Source organism: Rousettus aegyptiacus, unplaced genomic scaffold, assembly GCF_014176215.1.
Source record: "Rousettus aegyptiacus isolate mRouAeg1 unplaced genomic scaffold, mRouAeg1.p scaffold_m13_p_14, whole genome shotgun sequence".
Taxonomy (NCBI): Eukaryota; Metazoa; Chordata; class Mammalia; order Chiroptera; family Pteropodidae; genus Rousettus; species Rousettus aegyptiacus.
Window position 1 is genome coordinate 9,696,549 of NW_023416289.1, and position 23,727 is coordinate 9,720,275.

The 23,727-nt window shown below is 61.0% G+C and overlaps 1 protein-coding gene across 3 annotated transcripts in view; it reads right to left on the reverse strand.

Moving 5' to 3' along the window:
- Positions 1 to 808: 808 nt before the first annotated feature.
- Positions 809 to 23,727, reverse strand: part of VAC14 (VAC14 component of PIKFYVE complex) — a 93,861-nt gene continuing 70,942 nt past the window's right edge. The window contains exons 15-20 of one of the 3 annotated variants that reach the window (XM_036231376.1): positions 10,734 to 10,908; positions 9,221 to 9,339; positions 7,970 to 8,049; positions 5,968 to 6,118; positions 5,674 to 5,760; positions 1,307 to 1,417 (exon numbers count right to left, since the gene is read on the reverse strand). In XM_036231376.1, coding sequence (XP_036087269.1) covers positions 5,682 to 5,760; positions 5,968 to 6,118; positions 7,970 to 8,049; positions 9,221 to 9,339; positions 10,734 to 10,908 — 604 coding nt within the window. In that variant the 3' untranslated portion in view covers positions 1,307 to 1,417; positions 5,674 to 5,681. Of the gene's footprint in view, positions 1,418 to 5,673; positions 5,761 to 5,967; positions 6,119 to 7,969; positions 8,050 to 9,220; positions 9,340 to 10,733; positions 10,909 to 23,727 lie in introns of all 3 variants that reach the window. The other 2 variants (XM_016164442.2, XM_016164443.2) reach the window with 2 other exon arrangements.

Here is a 23,727-nt window from a genome sequence, read left to right on the forward strand (position 1 = left end):
TTACAGGTGGCGCGATGCCATCTAGACGGAGCGCCCGAGGCCAGGCTTTTGGGGGTGGTGGTGTCCTGGTCCTCAGGCAACCTCTTTGGTGGTGGTGGTGGTGGGGGGGACCGTGTCGGACCAGCAGGGTAGAAGTGCGCCGCGTCCCTGGTCTCTGATGCCTGGGTGCACGTGGGCCAGAGGGCAAGTGCAGCCTGACGTCCCGGAGACTCCAGCAGGGAAACCCACCCTCTCCGGGACGCTGGGGCTCTGGGGAAAAGCTCCTCTCTGACCCCAGGATTAGTGAGAGCAATTTAGGAATTCCTTAAGTCACTCCAAGATTTCCCAAAACGTGGGGTCCGGGACCCCAGGCAGAAGGCTGTGGCGAGGTGAAGTTCATTTAGCCAAATCTTGGGGTGGGCACCTGGGAAGCCCCTCCCTCCTTGCACTGGCCCAGGCCTTCCCTTCCATCCCTAGGGATCTATGTGTGCAATGCCCTTTCATTTAGAAACTCCTGAGGCTTACTCATCTGTCCAGAAGGGACATGCCCCCCTGTGCCCAGGGGAATCAGAATGGAAAAGTCAGATTAGGTGCCTGGGAAGGGTTCAGGGTTCCAGGCTGGCCAGTGCTTGGTGCTTTCCAGGAAAGAGGGGCAGGTCCTAGAGGTGAGAGCTGGGCCTGTGTGCAGTGACCAGCCTCTCCCAGCGCAGCAGGCCTTCTTTGGGGCCATCATGAGAATAGGTCTACAAAACAGGTGGCAAGGTCCTAGGGCACATGCAGTATCAGGCTGGGGACAGGCGCCAGTGGGAAGGTACAGGTGGGAGCAGACTGAGGGTTTTCTGACATTTCTTTATTGGGGCAGGAGATGCATCATTCATACGATCCTCTATGCTGGTCCCTATGTACACACAGGTATGTATACAAAACACTGCATGAGGTCAGAGCTCTGCTGGGCTGGGGAGGTAAGCTCTTGTACAAGGTGTTAGAGAGACTGAGTCCAGAGGACAGGTGGTGTCTGAGGCTGTGGCCCCACCCTGGTGAGAAGCCAGTTCTGCCTGAATTCTGGGGTGCAGCTGACCGTGCTGAGAGCCCGGGGGCTGGGCTGTGAGGAGCTTGGCTGGAAAGAGCAGCCTCTGTCCCCCTACCCTGCCCTCGGCTGTTGGCCAGGGCCAGCCCTGCCCCTGAGACAGGTCCTTAGACTCTGCTGAGAAGAGGCCTGAAGACCCCCAGTGCTCCATGGGACCACTCCTTGGACCCTTCTCCATGCCAGGCCTGTCAGAGGACAACCCTTCGGTCCAGGTGATCGCCACGCCCACTCCGCTGGTGCCTCACTTCCAAGTGCTTCTTCTGGACCTTCTCAAAGTGCTGCAGCAGCTCTGTGTAGTCGATGCTGGGGGCGTCTGCTTTCTGTGACTTGGGGGCTGCCTTTAGACTGTCTCTGGGGAGAGGGAGATGGGATCAGCATCAGTGTCTCAGCATATGTTGGGGCTGCTTGAGTGGGGGGCAGCACTAGGCACAGGAGGGCAGAGTCACAGGCTGCTGAAACTCAGTCTCGGGGAGTCTGTCTGCCTCAGGCCTGGCAACTCTTCCCAAACAGCCACAAAGAACTGTGAAGCCCCATGAGCATCCCTCCCCCCACAGCTGGTGAGCCCAGTCAACACTGCTGCTTGGTTATGGCCTTCAGCCTGTGGGCTGGCAACTGCGCCCAGAGCAGGCATTGCATCGGGAAGCATTTCCTGTTTACGAGTGGCTCCCTTTGGGGTGAAAGCCAGGGCTAACAGCCAGCCAGGAAGCCAGCTGGGGCCTGGAACAGGGTCCAAGGATAAGTGGGAGGAGGCAGCCTGGCCCTTTCTCTGGGCAGGGCTAGGGCCAGGGACAACAGGGATGGCTATAGTCTCTACTGTACCCTCAACTTGGCAGGTCATCTGGTTTTGCGTGTTGGGGCCCAGAGGCCTACAGTCATCCCCTTGTCCCTGGAGGAGGAAACCCAGTCTCAACACTGGGCACGCCGGCGGCTCCCACTCCTGTTGCTACCACCCTCCCCAGCTGCTCTGCACGGCAGCACAGGTTGTGCACTGCACAATATAATGTGCCTGATGCTCCCTGGAGTTGTGCAGTGGAGCTCTGCTACCCGCTTTTACGCCCAGTGTTTAGCTTCCCCTGGGACCGGATGCCCCTAGGCCCCTATCCCATTCCTAACTGTCCCTCCAGCAGAAAGTCTCACGGCAGTCTGTTCCTCCCTCATTTAATCTCACTGGCTTGGGGAAGCAGATCTGTGTAAGTTGACCCTGAGGCCTGGTGGCCCTTGGAGCGCTAGGAAAGGGGTCTCATGAAGGCTGTGGGCTATTCGTGAGAATCCCTGGGCCCTCTGAGTTCATGAACAGACCAGGCCCCACAGTAATGTACCACATCTTAGTCATTTGACCTTAGACATGTGATTCGGTTTCCTCATCTGTAAAGGTGAGGTTGTTGTGGGGATCCCTCCAGACTTCAGCGTGGTGCGCAGGCCCTGCCTAGGTACCAATATACGACCATTGTGGCTACAACCCTTCCTCTGAGCCGAGGCCAGCCAGGGCTGGCAGCTTGCAGCCTGGGGCACGCCAGCTGCTCAGTCTATTTTGGGGGAAACACAATGGCGCTTCATTCAAATGCAACCCTCGCCAGTGAGCTTGGCCTCGCTAAGGTAAAGGCACCAATGGTCAGTGCTGATAGACATCGCTGACCGCGTACTGGACTGCTGAGGCAGTGGGAACCCTTTCCATGGCTGGGTGGCCTGCTGCTCAGCCTGTTCCCTTCCTGCTGAAGATGCGCCACCTGAGAACAACTCAGCTGGTGGCTGTGGCGGCTCCTCTCCTGGGCCTCAGGCCTTAGCCTATGGAGCTGGGGCTTGGGCAACATTTGTTCAACAAAGATCAAAAGGAGATGGGTAGGGCCTGCTCTGGGGGCGGAGGCAGGGTGGGGGTGGGGGGGCAGCATTCTGGACTCTGGCTGCTGCTTTCAACTCCCCTGGCAACAGGGGAGGGACCTCCCATCACCGTAACTCTGTGGCCCAGGTGCCACTGCCCCAAGGGAGCAACCTGGGCTTCTGGGGAGGCCGAGAGACACCCTAGAGCTTACAGCTCTAACTCCAGGGTGCAGCCAGATGCTACCCCAACCCCGGCGTGGAAACAGAGATAATACTGAAATATGTCACTTGACGCTGGGCATCCACGGGTCTGTATCCTGCTCCCTCGACACTCCTGGCAAGCCAAGGCAATAGGTCCAGAGGAGGGACTGGGATGAGCGGTTTCCATGGAGATGCCAACAACAGATGGCAAACCGAAGGTGATGTGCACAGATGTGGCCAGTGTAAGGTGGGGGAGGGGAGGAATGAGCGGAACCTTGCTCTCGGGGCCCTCGTCGTAGAAAGTCCTGTCTCCAGTGACTGACCCTCCTTTCAGGCAGACGCTTCCTGGCCTGTGATCTTGGGAGCAGGGTGGGGTGTGTGTCTCAGAGGAGAAGGGGGTGGTCTCCTCTGAGCATGGAGGCCCGGGCTCCTCTCCCTGCCTGTTCCAGTGGGCATGGCTGCTGCTCGGGCCTTTCGCGTTCTCTCCATGTTTACAGTAATCCTCAGGCAGTGAGTGACTGGGAGACAACCAGCCAGCAGCACAGAGCTGGGATTTCAGAACCCGAAGCTGGCCCTCTCTCCTGCCACCCACCCACACACCTGTCACTAGGATAACGCTGATGAGTCACCAGCTTTTCCTTCGGTGGGTCCCTCCTGCTTCATTAAAGAGATGGTCTTTGGGGTGTGGCCTGGGAGGCTGAGGGGGGCCGGGGGGCCCTAGTCCTGTTGGCGCCTGGAGCATACAGAGGGAGGGAGGGGCAAGGATGGCAGGACCTCCCCCAGCTGTCCCCTGCTTACAGGCCTGTCGGGCAACTTGATGCTGTGCTCCAGCTGCCTGCCCTGCCCAGGGCTGGGACTGTCCTCCGCTCCTCTCCAGGGTGTGAGCTGTCCCTCTGTGCTCAACCCTGCAACCTGACCCCTCCCCCAGCTGTTCTTGAGGCCCCTTCCTCGCCCACTGCTCCCTGCCTGTATCTATGACAGCTCTGCCTAGGTCCTTGCTAAGAAAGGCTAAGAATCCGGGGCCCTGAAGACTGGGCAGAGCCTTGAGCACCCATTTAGTCTAAATGCTCATTTTACTGATAACGAAAAATCAAAAGACCAACCAAGAGCCTAGAGAGAGCGTGGGGCTTGCCTGATGCCACATAGCGAATCCCGGTAGACCAGATCTTAACCCAGGCCTATGAACTGTCCACTGACCTACAGGCTCCTCTACCCAGCAGCATCGACCCCTTGTCCCGAGACTTCCCTGACCGTCGACGGGAGATTCTGAGGACGTTCTCATTTTCCTAGCTTCCCTCTGCACACTTGCTCTTCCCTGACTTGGGGCGTGTAGGGAGCATCCAACTACTCTGAGATAAGGAGATGTAGTGGGCAAAGCCTGGAGAGGGGACTTGCCCTTAGCAGTATAAGGTCCCTGGCCTGGCCCAGAGGCCTCCCCCAGGAAGGCAGGCTGGTTCTTGCGGGGGAACCAGAGGTCACAGGGAAGCGGCCTTTCCTGCCTCCTTCTCTCCTCCAGCCACACCTTCCTTCCTAAGTGCCTGCCAGGGCGATCCTCGCAGCCACTGTGTTGGAAAAGCCAGTGCAGAGGCGAGACCACTGAAGCATGGTGTGGCTTCAGGGGCTTTCTCTCCAAACGCAAATCCAACTCCATGGCTGCTCACTGCTCCCCTGGGCCAGTGCCTCGCACTGCCACCCTGAACCTGCGGTTTAGGGAGAGGGTCAGGGTGAGCAGGAACTGGGCCTTGGCCCGGGGACCACGCCTGCTGTGGGCTCAAGCCCCTGCAGCCGGCCTGGGGCAGCCAGCCAGTGAGGTGCCCACACCCAGCCTCTGGAGACAGCAGGCTGGGTGGGAGGGGTGGTGGGAGCCTGAGTCCAGTGGTCTGGAGGGCACGGGGGCTCGGATCAGGGGCCCTGACGGCTGGGTAGGCCCATCTCAAGGCTGCCTATGTCCATCCCAAGGGCAAAGGCCCAAGGCCTTCAAGGGAGTGAGGCGCCAGGCCCGCCGAGTGGCATGAACAGCCTAGGAGGGAATTTTGGACACACAGGGCATCTGATGCAAGCTGGGTGCGCTCCATTCAGCGTAAATCTTCTCAGGGGCTCTGCTTGTTTCCATGGCGACCTGACAAGTGAAATTTTCCATCTCGGATGCCAAATGCCTGTGGATGAGGCAAAGCCTCCAAGGGTTACCAAATATAGACACGGCCCAACAGGCTCTGGGGGCTGGGCCAGCACTGGGTTTGGGTGGGAGCCTGGACCCCTCCAGGGCCTGCAGCCCTCCTGCCAGAGCGGCCATGTTGGGCATCTCGGCGGAGGTGTCTAGAGCCTGTTCTTCCCGTGGGCAGAGCCCGAGCAGTGTAGCCAGGGGTGCCCCGACTTCCCATCAGTGCAGGAGGGGTTGGAAGGTCCCAGCAACGCCACAGTCTATAGCGGCCCAGATCTGAGCCTCTGCCACAGACGGAGGGGAGGGCTGTCTGAGGCCCAGGACTAGGCCCTGTCCAGCTTCGTAGGAGGCACAGTCTCTGAGCTGGGGCATGAACGCCTCCCCCTCCTGGAGTTCCTCTGTCTGAGTGACTGGCATGCCCTCTGACCTTTTACGTTAACTCAACCCTGGTTGCTTGGAGAGGTATCGCTCCCACCGACCAGCTTCTCCCAGAATCTCCCAGCCTGGTGTTCTGCTATAGAAACGAGAGGCCCAAGGGCAAATGGCCGTGGGGCAGACAGGGTCCACAGTGACGGGGGGTGTGATGCCGAGGCAAGGGAGACCCTTGGTAGCCCCCTTGGGCACCCCTTGCTCGCCGGACCCCCGCGGCTTTGACCTCGCCTGGTGGCAGAGCCTCTGCCGCATGGAGGCAGAGGGCAGCAGCCCGCAGCCCGGCACTCACTCGGTCTGCAGCAGCTCTGGGTTGGGCACGCACTGCAGCCGGTGGGAGAGCAGCTGGAAGGCACTGCTCTGGGGCAGCAGCATGAGCAGGCCGTACAGGGCCTTGATCAGGTACGGGTTGTTCTTCACGTCCAGCAGCTGCAGGCGCAGATCTGCAGGAGGGCAGAGGGCAGGGGTCAGGGATCAGGGGCCTGGCCAGGAGAGGGCTGGCCAGGTGGCTGTGGCTTAGAACGAGGCGGGGACTCCTCGACAGTCAGGCGTGCCTGCCCCTCCTCCGGCAGTGCTTAGCTGTCCCCATGTCCGCGTCGTTCTTCCTTCCTACCTGCCCACCTGCCCACCCAACAGTCTCCGCAGCCTGGTGACTCCCAACTGCCGCTGCGCCCGGCCCCCTGCCCCCACTTTCACAGCCTCCCTGGTAACGAGGGGGCTCGGAGCCTGTACTGTACCAGATTCCCTAGTCTGTTCCACACGTGCCAACACAAGAGAGTTATAAATAGGGTGAGCTGGAGAGAAAGACTGGAGTAGCACAGATCCGAGGGAGGGCAGGATGGAAAAATGCTTTCGTGTGTGGCTTAAACACAAACCAAGCCCAGGAGCGTCTGGTAGGGGCTCTGGGAAGTCCAACTCAGATGCCAGGCCTGCCACCACCTCGAGGTCCTGCTCAGCACACGTGCCAACTCAACAGTCTCACGCTTCTCTCCGGAGCCCTCTAGGAGAGTCACTGGCTTCTACTTGCGCATGTCTCTAGGCCCAGTCTGGGGCACCCTTTGTGACACACGCCTATGGAGAGGCCATGCCAGCCAGCAGCAGGAGCTGTGCAGGGCCTGCGCTGATGCTGGGGGACAGAGCAGCTGGGCCTCGGGGCCAGGGTAAGCCAGGAAGCAGGGGGTCTCCCGCAGCCCCTCTGCTTGCCCCAGGTAGTGGAAGCCACCAGTGGAGACCTGAGCAGTCGAACCTAGGGCTAGCAACTCCAGCAGAAGCGTGGGCCTATTTCAAGTCCAGTTCCCCCTCTGGGTTCTGGGGAAGCTGGGCCTTTGGGGCCACGCCAGCCATCAGTGGCGTCTAGAGGCACACCAGGTTTGGATGGGTGCTGTGCAGGGCCAGGGTGCACCTGCTGTTGTCACCCCAACAAAGCCCTGGGCCTGGAGAGAAGATGCTCATGGCTTTGTTTGGGTCAGGACGGACCTGATCTCAGGGGAGTGTGTGCCTGGATGTCCTGGGAGGACCTTGGGGAGGTGAGATGTCAAGTCAGGGGACTATTCAGGACAGGCTTCGGTGCACTTTGCTGGGAAAAGGGGCTCCCTCCACCCTTGTGTCCCCTGGGTATCTATTGGAGTGGTGCTTGGCTGTTTGACGGGCACGAGGGAAGGGTCCTCAGCCCCTGCATCTGCCGTTTGGGCTCGGCCTGGACAGGTCGGAGGTGCTGGCAGCGCTGGGCAGCCCGCCTGGCAGGAAGGGGACCACCAGGAAGGGCTGCCTCCCGGCCTCCCCACCGCACCGTAAGCACACAAGTTTCATTCAGCCGCCTGCTCCGGGCGAGGGCGTTGCATGTCGCGGCGCCAGGAGCCGTGCCCGCCCCAGCCAGCTGCCACTTTTGCACATTCAGCCTGGGTGTTACAATCAGGCAGCTCCCACCCGGCAGCTCCCGGAAAACGCCAACTCTGCTTTGCAGAGAGATGAGTGTGTGGCTCCTGGGCACACAGGAGTACCTGCAGTGGGGGCCGGGGTCCCAGCAGCTTCCGAGAGCCAGGGCAGAGGGTGGCAAGCTTGGAGGAGAAGCTGGGACAGCTCCGTCACTGCTGGTGTGTCTGGGAGACCCGCCTTGAGGCACATGGCCCCGCTTTGGCTGGTCTCCTCAGCCCTGTCATCCCTGCTCTTACATTCTTGACGTTCTGGAGCATCCGTGGGGTGACTGATCCTTCCCTCCCTCCCTCCCTCATCTGAGTGTGGCTTCACCTCTGCCTCACCCTAGGCTGGACAAAGGCCAGAGGCAGGGCCCTTACATGTGAAAATGGGGCACTCGATCAGCTGCACCAGCTTGTCCACTTCTGTAAGGAAGTCCACAGTGACCTCCAGGTCCCCGCTGGGTGGGCGGTCAAGGAAAGTCTGCTCCCTGGGCCATGACAGCCTGTCTCTGTGAGGCACCTCGGCTGGAGGTGGGGGCAACTGGAGAGCTGGGACCAGGGGCTTGACCCAGCGGCTCAGAACCCTCCTCCCACTGGGCCTGGCTTCCGGGACACAGAGGCTGCTTCCGCCCGAGCAGGATTCATCCCATGAAGGACATCAGTCTATTCTCCTTGCCTTTGTGTCCCGCTCAATGAAAAGCGGCACGGCTGTCCCCACTCCTGTCCTGCGCTGGCAGCTCTGTCCTCTGTCTCCTGGGCTCTGAAAGGCTCTTATTGCCGCCCTGCAGCCTGCGGGACAGGGCTGGGCGGGAAAGGCCCCTGCTCCTTCCTGAGTGGACAGCCGCCAGCAGGGCCACGGTCCGAGATGTGGCCAGCATGTGGCCTGCGGGCCCTGAGTCACACTAGTGGACGAGAGGGGCAAAGCTAGGTTGTGGAGGGGGAGCAGGCAGCGTGAAGGAGCCAAGCGAGGCCACGGCTCACTCGTAATGGAGACACCGCAGGGCCCCTCCAGCTCCTGGCCCGTGGGGGGGAGGTCGGTTTTGCACCCTAAGTAGCTCTCCAATCCAGGGTCACATGCCAGGCATTCACAGAAGAGGCTGGTTTGCTTTATAGTGTTTTAAACAAAATCTGATCATGGAGGCACCTGCTGGGCCCTGGCTCTGTGGCCCCTGAAGATCTCTGACACCCTCACCAGCAACACCGACGCCGCCCAGCTCCGGCCCGCAGGCCTCTCTTCCACCTGCCTGCTGCAGCCCGCCGGCCTTCCCCGCTCCTAGGCCTTTTCTCTCGCCCGCCTAGCACGGGGTCCAGCTAAATGTGCGGCGAGCAGAGCGCACCCTGCCTGTTCCCCCGGGTGCCCGCACCTTGAGGGCCCTCTCAGCCCTTCTCCAGCTCATTCTCCGGAGGGGCTTCCCTGGGTGAGGCCCCAGATAACCCTGTTTGCTCCCTGACAGCAAATCCACCCTCCCCCTGCCCACACGGGTCCTGGTCTCACCAGACCTGGAGGCAGACCGCAGAGCCGGCACGAGCGCGCGGGGTCGGCCCGCCACGCGGGGTGGGGGAAGGGAGCGCCGGGCCCCGCCCGTCCCCTCGTGCCAGGCCTCAGTGAGAGTGAGCAGCGAAGGATACAACTTCTGGATGAGGTCGTAGGCGTGCCGATAGTTCTGGGTGAGGAAGCAGAGGGACACCGTGGTGACTGGGTTGTGGCACCAAGAACGGTACAGGCAGCAGAACAGGTTCTGGCTCTCCTGAGGGAGAGAGGTGCGAGCAGTCAACAGAGACCCACCCCGTCCCCTCCACCTGCTCCTCCCCACTGGGGGTCCACAGGGGGGACCTGAGAGGGAGGGGCCTTATCCCAAGACCCAGGGCCCTTCCAAAGTGCCAGGAGCCAGCTCAGCACCCGAGCTGTTTGGCAGCCCAGTTGGGAACAAGCTGTCACAAAGGAAATGCTGACAGCTCCTCCTCAGACCCTGTCATTACTCCCGGTCCCACAGAGCCACGTGGTGGTGGCTGCAGGGCCTGGTCGTGAATGAGCCTGTCCTGTGCGCTGGCATCTCTGCCCTCGGCAAATAACAGTAATTGTCCTCCCCAGGACCCTGTGGGGCTGGGAGGGGGTGCGATGGGGGGGGTGATGGGAGGGCACAGAGTATGGGTGATGGATGTTTCCTCAGGGCCCAGGCTCTCCCTGCGGCGCCCCTCCCTCCTCTGTGGCCCACCTTGCACTTGGGAACCAGCCTGGGAGCTGAGCCCACATTCGGGGGAGCCCCTGCCCTGAGGAAAATTCTTCAGGCCTCTGCGAATGTCTGAAAGGAACCACAGGAAGCAGGCAGGGGCGTGACCTAGATCATTCCGGGCTGCTTGGCCCCAGATGCCCTCAGCCCAGGCTTGGATGCCCTTGAGACTCCCTGTAAGGGGGCAGAGGCGGGGTCTGAGCCGGGAAGGGGAGTGTGGGGGTGGTGGCCACAGCCCAGGCTGGGAAGCAAAACCCCTGGATCCGCCGGCAGAGGCCCTCTGCAGCTCGGCCCCCTTTCCCAGGCTGAGTGAGACTTTAAGCATGTCCCTCAGAGCAGGTCGACAGGTTGGTAAGCGCCTCCCTGTCCTCTGGCCAGCCTTGGTCGGTCCTCACCCAAAGCCTGGGACATGCAGTACTGTGACACCCTGCTTTCCGACAGGGCGCATGAGACAGATGTATCTAGCTGTGGGAGAGGGGCCAGGGCCGAGGAGGAGAGCGAGGAGAGTGGTAACCCTTGACCTCCTGGAGGACTGACCCCGACAGGGAGGCATCGTCCAGAGGGCACGACTCTGTTGGGGCCCATCACAAGGGCCCAGAACTGAACCTGCTCTGCGTGCGAGGGGGCGGCGAGTGGAAGAGCCACAGCCTGTCATGGGTCAGGGAGGGCGCGGGGACCCTGGAGCACAGAGCCCCTGTGGGCAGAGCCCTGTGTGCTGGCTCCACGGAACCCAGCTGCGACTCACTCCCACGGCTGGCGCTTGCCCGCAGCCCCTCAGGGCATCTGCATTTTACCCCGGCCCAGGGCTAGCTCCCATTTCATCCCACCTCCGCCAGCGGCTGAGGGTGAACCGCCGGGTGCCCATGCGCCTGCGGGACTAAACCCGGGCCAGGGCCCGCGGGCACAAGTACCAGAGTCTTCAGGTCCTTGAGCTGGTTTCTCAGCTGGAAGAGCTCTGTGGAGGTGAGCAGGATGGTGTTGAGGGTGTGGACCATGGTCGACGCGAACTTGAGGTCCTCCTCTCGGAGCAGGATGTCCGCCATCGAGTGGAAGATGTTCTCTGCGTTCAGCAGCAGGCAGAGCTGCCTGGAAGGCAGGCAGAGCGGACGTTACTGAAGCCTGCGGGCCTCACCTTAGGATCCCCTCCCTGGCCTTTCGGCATCCTGAGACCTGCTTTTTCCTGGCCTGGTGTGGGACTCCCCGCTCTGAGGCCTGTAGGGGGACACTGGGGTGCTGCCCATTGTGGGCCTGGCTTCATGCCTCCCCAAACCACCCATCGCATGTGGCCCAGCAACTGCAGAGCCCTGCAGACTTTACTTATCCCCCAACTCTGCCCCGGGCCAGGAAGCAGAGTTCTGACAGGAGCAGCTGGACTCTGGCTGCGGAGAGTCACAGGTCACAGGGCCCCGAGCTACCTTCCCCATCTCTCACACGCCACAGCGCTGGCCCCCTCCCTGGCTTCACTTTTCTGGTCAGACCTCGTCTTCATTTGACTAATTCTACACAGCTGGTCACAAGAGCCCTCTGGAGTCAGGCACTTGTTTGGCTGTTCATGGCCGCACCCCTCTCCCGGCCTGGAGTGGTGCCGGCAGGTAGCGGGGGCTCAGGAGGCATTTGTGGGATGAACGAACTTGAAGATAACCCTGAGTTTTAGCTTCACTGTTCGGATCAAGTGCTGGTGCTGGGAGGCAAAGTGACTTGACCAAGGTCACAGATTAGTTAGGGCCACTTCTCCTGTCCACCGTCTCTGCTCTACTGAGAGTCTTGCAGGTAATAGGGCTTGGTGGAAAGGACTCCCCATTTTATAAAAACGAAAACAGGGAACCCAAGGAATGAAGAAAAACAGTTTTTCCAGGGTCTCTGGGGCAAGGTGAAATAAACGGTTAACAGGTGGGTCTCGAGGACAGGTTAGAGGAAGCCCATGGACCTGAGTTTGCCTCTGGTCTCCCACAGGCCTGGCCTTGAGGGGATGAACAGGATCCCCTGCTGGGAGTCGGGGCTCTCCAAGGCTCCTGCCTACGGAGAAAGAGGCAGGGAGGGGCGGCACTTGAGTGGGCAAGTGGCCGGTGAGGATGGGGTGGCCCAGAGCTCCTGACTGCGGGGGCTGGTGCAGCACGGTGCCCCCTCCACCTCCCGTTTGTCTGCCTGAAATCCTACTCTCTGCTCAGAGGAAGCACCACAGACTTGGCCTGGGGCTGGTGGGGACGAGGGTCTGAGGCCTAAGGTCTTGTGTGCTGAATCATGACATGAGCCACATTTGGAGCCGAGATGCCTGGAACCGTCCACTCCAGGTCACTGAACTCAGTAAACTCAGCATCATCAGGGACTGGTTCCCTGCCTCCCTCACCCCAGGCCTGGAGAAACCCCAGGGAATCCGGCAGCAGGGAGGCCGAACACGAAGCGCAAAAGGGGTGCAGGCCGGCTCCGGCCCAGGCCCCGCCAGAACCAGCAGACTCGGGCAAGAGATGGCTGAGAGATCGAAACAAGGCTGTTGAAGGGATGGGGTGTGCGGGGAGAGGTGGCCGCCAGGGCTCTGCCGTCGCCTGGGTAGGGTGGGTGGCGGGGAGGGGGTGGCAGACAAAGGCTCCAGAGCCTGGCGACCCAATGTTTATGCAACAATGTCACCTCCCAATTGGGGGCAATACCTTCCTGTATGACAGGGGCTGCTCAGAGGGCTGCGGCCAAGACTAGCGACAACTTGTGTGGGGTGCACAGTAGATGGCGAATGGGACTCCTGGATGGGCACCCCGCTGATACCACGGGTGGGGATGATAGCCAGCTCACAAAAGGAAGCCTGGCCCTTTGGCAGAGGGCAGATAGCACTTCCTGTCCCTCCCGGTCCTCCCACCCCTAGACGGGCCCTGTCTCCAGGGCTGTGGGAGAGAAATGTTCCAGAAGAGCAGGCCGGGGAGGAAGGAAAGCATGCTAACAAACGGTCACAAGTGCCGTCGCCTGCAGCTGCTGCCGTCTCCATGACAGGGGCTGACAGCTGAGGCTGCTGCCAGGCAGCACCTCCAGGGACCACGGGCAGGTGGGGACCTGCAGCGGCGGAGGCGGGGTGGCGCGCTCCCGTCGGGGAGGGCTGGGGAGGGTGTGGGGGGACAGGCGAAGGGGGCCCAGTGTAGAGCAGGGCTCCGAGGCCGCCCGGAGTCCCTAAGAACCCGGAGCACCGCCAGCGTCGCAGGTGCTCACGGACGGACGGACGGCAGTTTTCTGGAAATGCTCTTCTCTCGCCCGAGTGACGCTGCGCTCTCCTCGCCGACGGCTCCTTCTCCTCTCTCTAGTCTGCGTCTCTTTGTGGTCGCATCTGGTCCCAAGACTATTTTCAAAACTGTCTGTAGATCCGTGGCTCCCATGCGTGCCTCTGGGGCCTGCACTGAGCTCCGGATGGGACAGCTGCATGGCTGGCCGACAGGCATGTCGAACTTGGCAGGGCGCACCTCACAACGTTGGTTTCGCCCCAGACTTGGGCCCCCGGCTTTCCCCGTCTCAGGAACTGGCATCAGTACCCACCTGGCTGTTCCAGCCCAAACCAGGGGGTCGTCCCTGATCCCCTGTGTCCAGTCCACTACACGTCGGGGGGTCTCTGCCTTCGGGCACATCCTGCCTCCTCCTGGCCCTGTCTCAGGGCGCCCCCGTCCTGGGGCCTCTGCCATCTCTCACCTTGTCAGCTCCAGGCGAGCTGCCTCTTGTCTCACCCCAGAATCCACTTTCCACGCACCAACTGGGACACTCAAGTGCTAATCAGAGCGCGGCACTCCCCGGGGGCTTCCTCTTGGATCTAAACAGAGCCCAGCTCTCCACGGCTCCAGGATCCCACACTCTCTGGTCGGTTCCTCTCCGACCTCAGCTCTTCCAGCTCCCTGTTTACTCGTGATGCGCTGGCCTCATGTCCTTTTCTTGTTCCTGACTCTGCCTTTTGCTTAGGGACTGGCACGTGGTGGGCCCAGGGAGGGCCTCTGTCCAAGGCACACGCTCCTCTCCAAGGAAAGTCATGGTTCTTTCTGGGCGGTCCTCACTACCTCAGTTGCCAGGTTGGACTCGTTTACTAGTTCCACGGTTGTCCTCCCACTAGAACGCGAGCTGCGAAGGGCAAGGCCTTGTCTGTGACCCTTGTGTCCCTCATACCAAGAGGCAGGCTTGGCGTGCAGCAGCTGCTCAGTAACCGCTGTCGAGTGTCACCGAGCGGCAGAGCTATGCGCCTGTCCATCAAAGGTTTCACAGACAGGCCTGCAGGCATTCTTCGGCCCTGCTCCAGCATACCCCTCTGTAGCCGGGGCGAGTCCCTGCACGCCGCGCACGCCCCGGTCTGCAGAGAGCAGCTGCAGGGAGGTTTCGTCTTCATCCTGATCACTCAGGGCCTGGCTGCCCTGCCCAGGGAGGCCTGGGAGACCCCCTGCCAGGTCCTCACACAACCCCGGGCAGGGGGTTCTATTACCCCCACGCGGGGCACTCTGCCACCAGTCACACCACCAACCAAAGCACAAGGAAGGGAAAATCCAGACCCAGAAGAATTGACCTCCAAAACCTGAGCCCTCCGCACTGCTCTGCCTCCTCGGCGCCCACCATGAGCGGGCGCCGGGGGCTGTCCCCGCCCGGTGGGGCTGGCGGGTGGCTGCTGCCAAGCAGGGCCGCCGCGTCATCACTTCTCGGCTGAGCCTCAGCCTGGCTTGAGCTGCCTGCCTGGCTCTCAAGCACAGCATCCACCATGGAACACAGCTTGCAAGCATTACACATTTGTCTGTATTTTTAATACCCATATTAAAGCACTGTTCATCATGAGACAATGGCTTGGAAGATGCTTAGAGACAAGGCAGAGAGGTGGGGCAGGAGGGACTCTGGATGGGGTCTGGCAGGGCACATCCACCTTAGGGCAGGAGTTGGGCAGGGGTCCATGTGTGTGCCCCGAGCCCCCCGTGGATGGGGCTCTGCCTTCCTCCCAAGCCTCACGCTGCTTGCCTGGACAGCTGTTCCCCTACTACGGGCCTGGGTTCATGCGGGGGGTGGGGAGGTGGGGGAGACAGTTCTCTTTGGTCTATCACATACCAGAGGCTCTCAGAGGAGAAAGCTGTCTTCAGCCTGCTCTGAAGCCCCCAGGACCCAGGACAGGGGCTGCTACTTTCCCTAGTAATTTGCGGTGGCGCTGCCTTCTTTGGCGTGGCCTCAAAAGGCCAAGGCCACACCAGGGCCAGGGGAAGGCACCGTGCAGCAGAGCCTGCCTTGAAGAAGCCATGCCGCACTTGCCGAGCCGATGTGACCTCTGCGTCACTGCCCCCTTCCAACGATAACACTGGCCAAGCAGCCACTGTGCCCCAGAATCCGGCTTCGAATGGTCCCCAGCCTCAGTGCTGGGCCATGGTGGAAGGCGCTCTCCTGAGTCCCCCCCCACAGCCCCTGCTTTAGGTGATATGTGGGCCAAAGTGGGTGGAAGGAAGAAGGCGTCGACTGGCTCCAGACTGGCCAGTCACGCCTGAGGCCCTGTGGCCCAGACTGGGCAGGAGAAGCCTGCCCACGAGGGGACAGCTGCCGCCCATCTCCTGGTAGGAAGGCCGGGGCAGAGGCTGGTCTCCGCCAGGTCTTCACCCTGTCCTGGGTGTGGGAGAGGGGCCACACGCTGCTTCTCTTCCAGGGACCTGGACAGGCCACTAACTCAGGCAGGGCCAAGCCTGGAGGACAAGACGCGCCCAGCGGCTCTGGGCCCCCACGCAGGCTGCGGGAAGACAGGAGAGGGAGGTGCTGGACGCTGCCGTCCGACGGTATAAGGTGGGGGCTGCCTCTCCCCCCCCGGCCAGCCCCCGGGCCCAGCAGGGCCCGGCACTGAGAACGCCTGCCTTGGTAGTGAGTGGTGAAAAGGGAGTGTGAGCAGTTCCTTTTGGGATAAATACAACCCGAGGGCATGGAAGAAGGGCATGGCCTGGCACGGGGGTGGGGGCAAAGAATGGGGGACAGCGGGAGCCCCCAGCAGAAGGAGCCAGTCCTGGCTGCAAGAGCAGGGGCTCCACCGAGGGGTGGGTTCCAGAGCCGGAGCATGGGTGCCCTTGGGGAAGAAGTATTCTGGTTCCCTGGGTGTGTGCGCTGGGGATTCCGGACTTTGCCACGAGGCTCTGGGGAACACCTAAGATTTCTTTCCACGACCCCATTTCCCTGAGCCCTCCCAAAACAGGACCAGCGAAGTCACCATGGACAGAAACAGCCTCCCTGCCTTCACTGTCAGCCGACCCTTCCCAGGTCCCTGGGCCACTTGCAAGATGCTTGTGCTGGCCTTCTGGGGCTCTCCTCTGGCTCCACTACCAAGTAAGGGCATGCCGACACCCCTGCCTGCTCTGACACCGAGCCCAGAGCTGAGGGTGGGCCGGGGAAGCGAGCTGCTGCCCTCCTCTCTCCTCGCCACGCCTTCCTTGGGCCTGGACTTTTTGAGACAAAAGGCAGCAGCAGATGATACTCTGACTCGGGACAGGGATGCATGAGGTGAGAGCTGCTCAGTCCGGAGGGCCCAGGAACGCGACCCATCCGGCCCTCAGAGCCCCGCTGGCGGTTACTGAACAGGGACGGGGAAAGGGGACGTGGTGCCTACAAAGAAGTTACGGGAAGGCGAGGCTGGCATGATCATTTCCTCCCAGGCCTGAACCCTTCTCACCTGTCCCAAGCATTAATCTGACCACACCAAGAGGTAGCCCCCAGCACGGGGCACAGAAACAGCTGGCCGGTGGGGAGAGACTCGACCCCGACCTCCTCGAGTGGACAGAGATGCCAATGCTGAGAGAGAGCGCAGAGGCTGGGGGAGCCCACCTCCCGCCCCGGCCTCCCCGGCTGCTCCTGACACGTCCATCCTGCGTGGACTCACGCCTTCCTCTCAGCACTGACTGTCCTGTGACAAGCAGAGAATTGAGAATGTCTCGGCTGTCCAACTCCAGGGTGAGCGGGTGTACCCAGCTCTTTATTTAATGCCGTCCCCTGCGTGATCAAGGGGCCTGTCTGGACCCCTGGGACTCATGCCACGTTAGCGCCGCTTGAGAGGCAGGCACGTGGGTGACTTTGCGTGGCGCCTCCTGTTGGGCTGGGCCTGACAGCCTGCTTCCCCGACACGGGAAGGTCTGTGTCGTCTCCGGGAACTGCCCAGGACAGTTAGAGACACCCTCGCCCGGCCCTTCTGCCTTTCCTTCTACTCTCCCCAGCGTCAGGACCCCTGGCACCCCCCAGCTCCCACCAGGCAGGCCCAGCTCTCCAGCCCCACGGGGCCTGCGAGCTCGGCTCTGCGGTGGGTGCTGTGGACTGGGGTGAAGGATGAGGTGGGCGGTCTGTGTTCTCCAGCTGGCCACGGCCGGCTCTGCCGCAGAGAACGTTGCTAAGCGGGGGCTGCGCCTGGATGCTGGCTGCGGGAGCGCGGGGCGAGGCGCGGTCCATGACCCTCTGCAAGCGGGGCTCAGGGCTGGGCTGACCGGAAGGTGGGCGACGAGCTCCAGGCGCCTCTTGTCCAGGCATTCCTGAGGGCAGGGCCGACGAGCCGGCTGCCCCTCCTGAGCCGCTCCCGCTCGGAGCCCTCCTCCTCTCCCTCTAGCCGGGCTGCCGTCCCCATCCACCCCCAGCCGCCTGCTGTTGTGTCCTGACCAGGCTGACACTAGGCATGGACGGACAGGCCCCACTCCTCTCTCCTTCGGCTACTGGCTGATGCCCATGTCCTCTCAGTGGCCACCGGGATGCGGGCCTCCCTGAGAGCTGCGTGCAGTCTCAGAGCTCTAAGTGTGGCCTGATGTCAAGTACAAAAAATACAGGGGCCCAGAGCCATTCCCACGGGAAAAGGACCCTCCTGGCCTTGTCCCTGCCTGACAGCTGGGATCCTTTAGGAATTTAAAGAGAAGGCAGCTTTCGGGTCAGCGTAACACTAGGGTGGGGGAGGAGGGAGTGGCCTCCCATCTGAAGTTTCACCGGATCCTCCTCCCACCCGCCCCCTCGCTCCTCTTCCCTTCCAGCTCTCTGCTCCCCAAGTATGAAAACTGTAAATCTGTTTTATTTATTTCAATCAGTCCTCGGCAGTGTGCCCCTCAGGGCAGAGGCAGCCATGGTAACCCTGCCAACTCATGCCTTAAAAATTCATCATGTTTAATGCAGCTGATGTGTCTGATAGACTTAAAAGTTTCTTGGGGGTGGGGTGTGGGGGTAGGAGGACGAGGCGCGGAGACGGGTTCTGCTGGGTCCTGCTGGAGCCCGTGGAGAGGCGACGGAGGGAGGGGCGCAGCGTGACGGGGAGGAGGCAGAAGAAGACAGGGGTCTTTTGTCCACTTAGCTCTCCGTCCCTGAGTCCAAGGGCGGCACGGCCAGACTTTGGGCAGCCACAGACACCTGGCTGGGCGCATCTGGAGACCGCCAGGGAACGCCTTACTTGGGCGGGAGTGGCCAAGAAAACCAGGGGGTCTCATGGAGGTAGCTGGGGCTGCGGTCCCCTGTGCCATGCCGGGCCCTCTCTCCAGGTTCGGGGTCTGCTCTAGGGACCACGGTGAGAGTGGGGCAGAGTCAGGAGAGGTGACCCACTTCCTCCGCTGCCCAGGTGGTCAGGTGGCCCTTCCTGCCACATAAGGGGCTCTGCCTGTTCCCCGGGACAGAAGCCACCTTCTGTGCATGGCCCAGCTGACCTAGTTGGCCTCAAATTCCATGTGCTCTTAGCAACCTGGCTAAGCTCATCCCCCACTGTCCATTCAAAGGCACCTTTCCAGTCCCCTGCCGGCTTCTGCTCAAGCTGTCCCTGTCCTGACCCCTGGGCGGGCCCTTCACCTCTGCTGCTAAGTTCCCCACGACCTCCGTCCCCACGCTCCGCACAGCCCTCCCCACTCCTGAGCTCCAGCTCTGGACGCTCATGTGAGTGTCTCCTTTCTCGACCTAGGCTCCCCGAGCAAGGCAGGATGTGCTGGAAACCCCATCGGGCCTGGCCCAGGGTCGGGCCTCTGTGGGCGACAGGGAGAAGAATGTTCGTGGAACAGAAAATTAATTGCCAGGAGGGGCAAGGTGGCCTGGACCACGTAGGTGCTGAAATTCAGTTCTCGTGTGGAGCTGCATGCTCAGGGGCCCACGGAGCCAGGTGGCCGAGAACCAGGCGTGGGGTTCCCGCGGATGTCTGGTTCTGGCTGAAGCGCTTGTAGGATCTGAAAGGACGGGTCTCTGAGGGGACTCAGCAGGTGTCTGATTGACAGACAAGGTCGAGGTGCGTGTCCCAGGAAAGCGGCGGCACCTTCTAGCCCACATGGAGATATCCTAGAACATGGGTGGATGCAGGTCAGAGAGCAGGGGCACGGCCACCATGCTGGGGGGAATGGGGACACCAGGAGACAGGCGGGGAGGGCCCCGGGGACTCGGCTCAGGTGTGCTGGGCTCTGCGGGCAAAGGCAGTGTTGGCAGGCCCGGGCCGGGGGTGGGAAGACGGCGGGGGACACGGTGTGAGTGTTCCGGGGGGGGGGCATCTCCCCAAGTCTCACGCCCTTGGTAGAGAGGCCCACGGCTTCTGAGCGTGTCATCTTTTGAATACTAAGAGCTAATGAGGACAGAGGGATGGGTCGCTAAAGGAAATCCTAGTTCTTCATGACAATCACCTCCAGGAAACGGGCATGCCCAGCCCTCGAGGGGGGCTCGGGCCCCCACCTCCTGTCACAGGGGTCACCACTTCCTTCCCAATAATGGCCACACGCAGCATCTGTGAGCGCGTCACAGATCTATAATCCTTTTAACACGGGACAGGTCCCGTTTGAACAGAGATGAGAGTGCAGCAGATTGGAGTTCTGCCAGGGTCCGTCTGGTCAGCCCGACCCGGCGCCCAAGCTCTCAGCCGCTGCCTCACTGTGTACCCAGCTCGAAGGCTCCTGGGCCCAGGTGGCAGAGGGCTCAGACGGTGCTTTTTCTGGAAGGCAGATAATTTGGGGCACCTTGGCAACATTATCACTAGACCTTCTAATGGACCAGAGCCCAAGTTTCTCCAGAACCTTCCCGTGGCTCTGGGGTAGCTTATCTGCAAACCAGCTCCTTCTACCTCATCCTCTTCCTGAGGTGGCCTCTGTGGCTGGCAGGCACTGACTGCACCTGGCCGGGACAGAGCTGGCCTGTGCCTGCACTCAGCTCTGCCCTGCTGGGGCGATGGTTTGTCACCAAGGATCAGGCAGGAGACAGGGTCTGGGAACAGTGCCCATGGCTCTGCAGCAAAGCCCCAAACTTAGACCTGGGGGTCGGGGAGCGGGGAATCTGTGTGGGTAGCTCCAACAGCAGGCTCCCAGAAGCCTCTGTGAGGAGCTGCAGCTCCTAAGTCCGGGTCCCGGGCAGGTGGGCCGGGGGAGGGTTTTGATGCCACTGCTGGTGCTCTGGATCCAGGCTGACACTGCTGGGGACACGGCGTCCCTGAGCCCCACGCCCTGAGTCTCCCGGGCCGACAGAGAGGACCACGACGGGCCCTTTCTCCCCACCTGCGCCCTCTGTGCGCCCACCCTCCCGAGTGGGGCTCCCCCTGAGGATGCACGCAGTCTCCCGGAGGTGGCGGCCCTGGCTGTGAAGAGGCTACACGCGGCCCTGAGGCCCACGCGCAGGCAGCGTGGCAGACCGTTGCTGGCCCCGGACCTGCCCGCCCAGCCCCGCTCCCGCCAATGTCAGCCAGGCTCACAGAGGCCCTCGAAGACCATGCGCGCATGGGACAGAGGAAGAAGCTGAAGCCAGGGACCGGTCACGGGCCACACAACAGGACACAGACCTTTCCTCCCCGTCTTAGCCCCTTTCCACCTAACTGAGGGCTCCAATTCCCTGCAACTTAAACGTCCAGGGCAGAGACACCCTTTCACCCCACGGCACGTGACGTTAGGCAGGGTCCCTTGAGGTCAAGAGTCTTGGGACAGGAAAGGAAAATGTACCCCCATTGAAACTACTGGGGTGAGCTGAGAAACAAGGCAGGCAAGTGACAAAAGTGCCAGACGCCAGGGGAGCCTGGGCTGGGCTGATGCCTCGCACCCGGGAGCAGCTTGGGGACGGCCCGTCCCCAGCAGCCTCCCTGTTACTAAGCTGCTCTGTTCATGTTTCCCGTTACTTCATCCCATGATTCCCAACGAGGCCTTGGTTCCAGGCCACGGGATCACTCCTCGCTGCTGCCTGTCCGACCACAAACATTCACAGACGGTGAGCGTCTCCCACCTTAGTCAGCACTGGGCGCAGCTGTCGAGGCCTCGCAGGTCCCCACCTCTGCCCTGCTAACTGTAAAGCCACACGCTGACCTGGGTGCAGCAGCGCGGTGCTCACGCGGTCACTGCGCTGAGGCCTCCGTCCCCAGACTCCTCACTCACGCGGTCACTGCGCCGAGGCCTCCGTCCCCAGACTCCTCACTCACGGGGTCACTGCGCTGAGGCCAACACGCCTCCCTCCCCACACTCCTCACCCAAAGGGGCTGTCCTCACGGTTGTGGTGATCACAGCGACCCGCTTCCACCCCACGTTCCCGTGGGACGTCCCCCTAAGGGGGCTACTGTGCCCTGAAGGTTCCAACCAGAGGCTGCCACTTTGCCTTCCGTGGCAATCTCAGTGCTCGGCCCTTGGGTTCCATAAACACGACTTCAGCCCCAAAACTCTCAGCGAGGAGGCACTACTCCTTGTCCCAAAAGTGTCCTCGCCCATCCAAAAGGTCACACAATTACCCTCTGGGGTCAGGAGGGCCCTCCAAGCCAGGAAACAGCCCCTCCCCAAGAGACCCCTGAACTTGGCTGTATGTTGGGGACACCAGGACCCCGCTCAGGACCACTGCGGGAAGTTGGCGATTTATACTCTTAGCAGACCCCACAGTCAGGACTGAGAACCACTGCCCCCAAACTGCTACTGCCACCAGCCTGTCCAGGCCGCTCTCAACGTGGAAACGGGGAGATTTTAGCAGCCATCGCAAAGGATGCAAATGACAGCGCCTGGCTCCGCCTCGGGGCTCTGGGCCCTAAGGCCCCAGGTGCCTCCCTCTCGCGACCACAGACCATCCATTCGCCTCCCCAGAGCCCAGATCCTGCTTTCCCCAGAGTTTCTGCCTGGCTTTCCACGATGTCCCTGCTGGCCTCCACCTTACGGGGGCCGGGTCCACTGTGTGCAGCCTCAACTTGCTCTGTTCCATGGAGGGAAAAGGAGATGAATTCTCAGGCCAGACCTGTCCCTACAGAGGACCCTTTGCTGCCACCTCACCTCACCACCACTGTAGCTCCTCGGCCCCGAGCCTGGACTTGTCTTCCCGGCCTCGGAGGCCCTGGGGCAGGAAGCCCAGCTGGCCGGCCGTGGCCTCTGGCTCGTGCTACTCTTGCTGTTCTGGCTACATTTTTGGTTTCCACAGCAGAGAACTGTCTTTGATTAGGGAGCTGGGCCAGCCCGTGCTTCTCTGGCCTTCAAATCTTTAGTCTGGAGGTTTTATGAAATCTTGCGAACTGACATTGTTTTCTGTAGCTCTTTGTAAGTGCCCACTTAAGGGCACTGAGATAAGCAGCAGAAAACGGAATGGGAGGCAAAACGCTAATACCCACTTCTGGCAAGAGCAAAGCTCAGAGCAGCCTCACTGCGGGGTCACCTGGACAAGGGGAGAAAGTCAGAGTGGGGAGCGGGGAGGGCTGCAGAACGGACGGGACGAGCACGGCGTGGAGGCGGCTCCTTCGGTCCTTCGTGGCCAAAGGGAAGGGAACTTCTCTTACTCGTATCTCGTATCCTCTTCTACCCCTTGCCAGGAGGTGGGAAAATTCCTCTTGTGGTCAGTCATTTTCAGGGAACTTTAAGATGCATGAAATGCAGTTTCCAGCCCAGAAAATCTTCGCTGGATTAAATGCCTGAGAATGAGAAAGGGCCCCAGAAGCGAGGCGTCTGTGGGAGTTCTTCTGGGGAAAGTGCTCTGCGGGCTTCCGACGAATCCCAGGTCCCCTTTCAAGATGAGCCCCCTCCCCCCAGCAGAGCTGTGGCAGGAGAGGGGCCTCCTGGGGGACGGCCATCCCGCCCTCCCCCCAGCACCACATGGCCACTGCCCACCAAGCAGAGGCCAGGCTGCCATACAGGGAAACGGTGATGTGTGTGGTGGCCTTGATGAGGGAGAGTGACCCTGACCCACTCTGTGTTGGCCTGGAGTTTAGGCTGTAGTGTCCACACGTTCGAGATCCCGAGGGAGGTGCCCTCTGTTCAGTGATGTGTGAAGGAGTGAAAACAAGGCAAGGACAATTCTGAGTCTAGGATCCTCTGCTGGAAAACCACACGCGCGACCCACACTGAACGGAGCTGTGTATTTATAAATGTGAAGACGAAGTTTTGCAAGTGAGTACATGAGATTGAAAACAGAGGCTACTTCTGGGGGAGGAAGTGGTGGTTCAGGGTTTTTATATTTTATGCTATATTCTTCTGCATCCTTTGTTTTTCAAAAAACAATAAATACGGTTTTAAAAAAAATATGTACATTTAGCATCCTCTACATTTGGGGACGACCTTGGACCCATGGCGATCTGGGGAGCAGAGCAGGAGGCGGGGCTCAGGGAAAGTGGCACCTCCCCGGGGGATGGCAGAGCTCCCCACTCCGGGTGGCGGCTGCTGCTGCAGATCTGCAGATTTAACAATGAAAACTTGCATTTTACAAATGAGAGGATCAACAGCCGGGAAATGGTATTTTTAGCTACTGTGGCTCTTTGCTTCAAAGGCGTAGGTTTCATCTAAAACCAGGCAAACCTCCTACAAAGTCTGCCTGTTTGCAAGGAGTGATTAGCATAATACGAGTGAGCAGGAGGAGAGGCCTGGCTCCACTCTGAGGCAGGAGTGCCTACTCCAGAGGACGCCTTCTCCTGAAATAGAACTGAGGAGAAGAGGAAAGTCTTATCAATGGAGAGAAAGCCCGTCTTTAACCAACGCATGAAAGCTGCCTCACACCAGTGGCCAAGGGGTCACC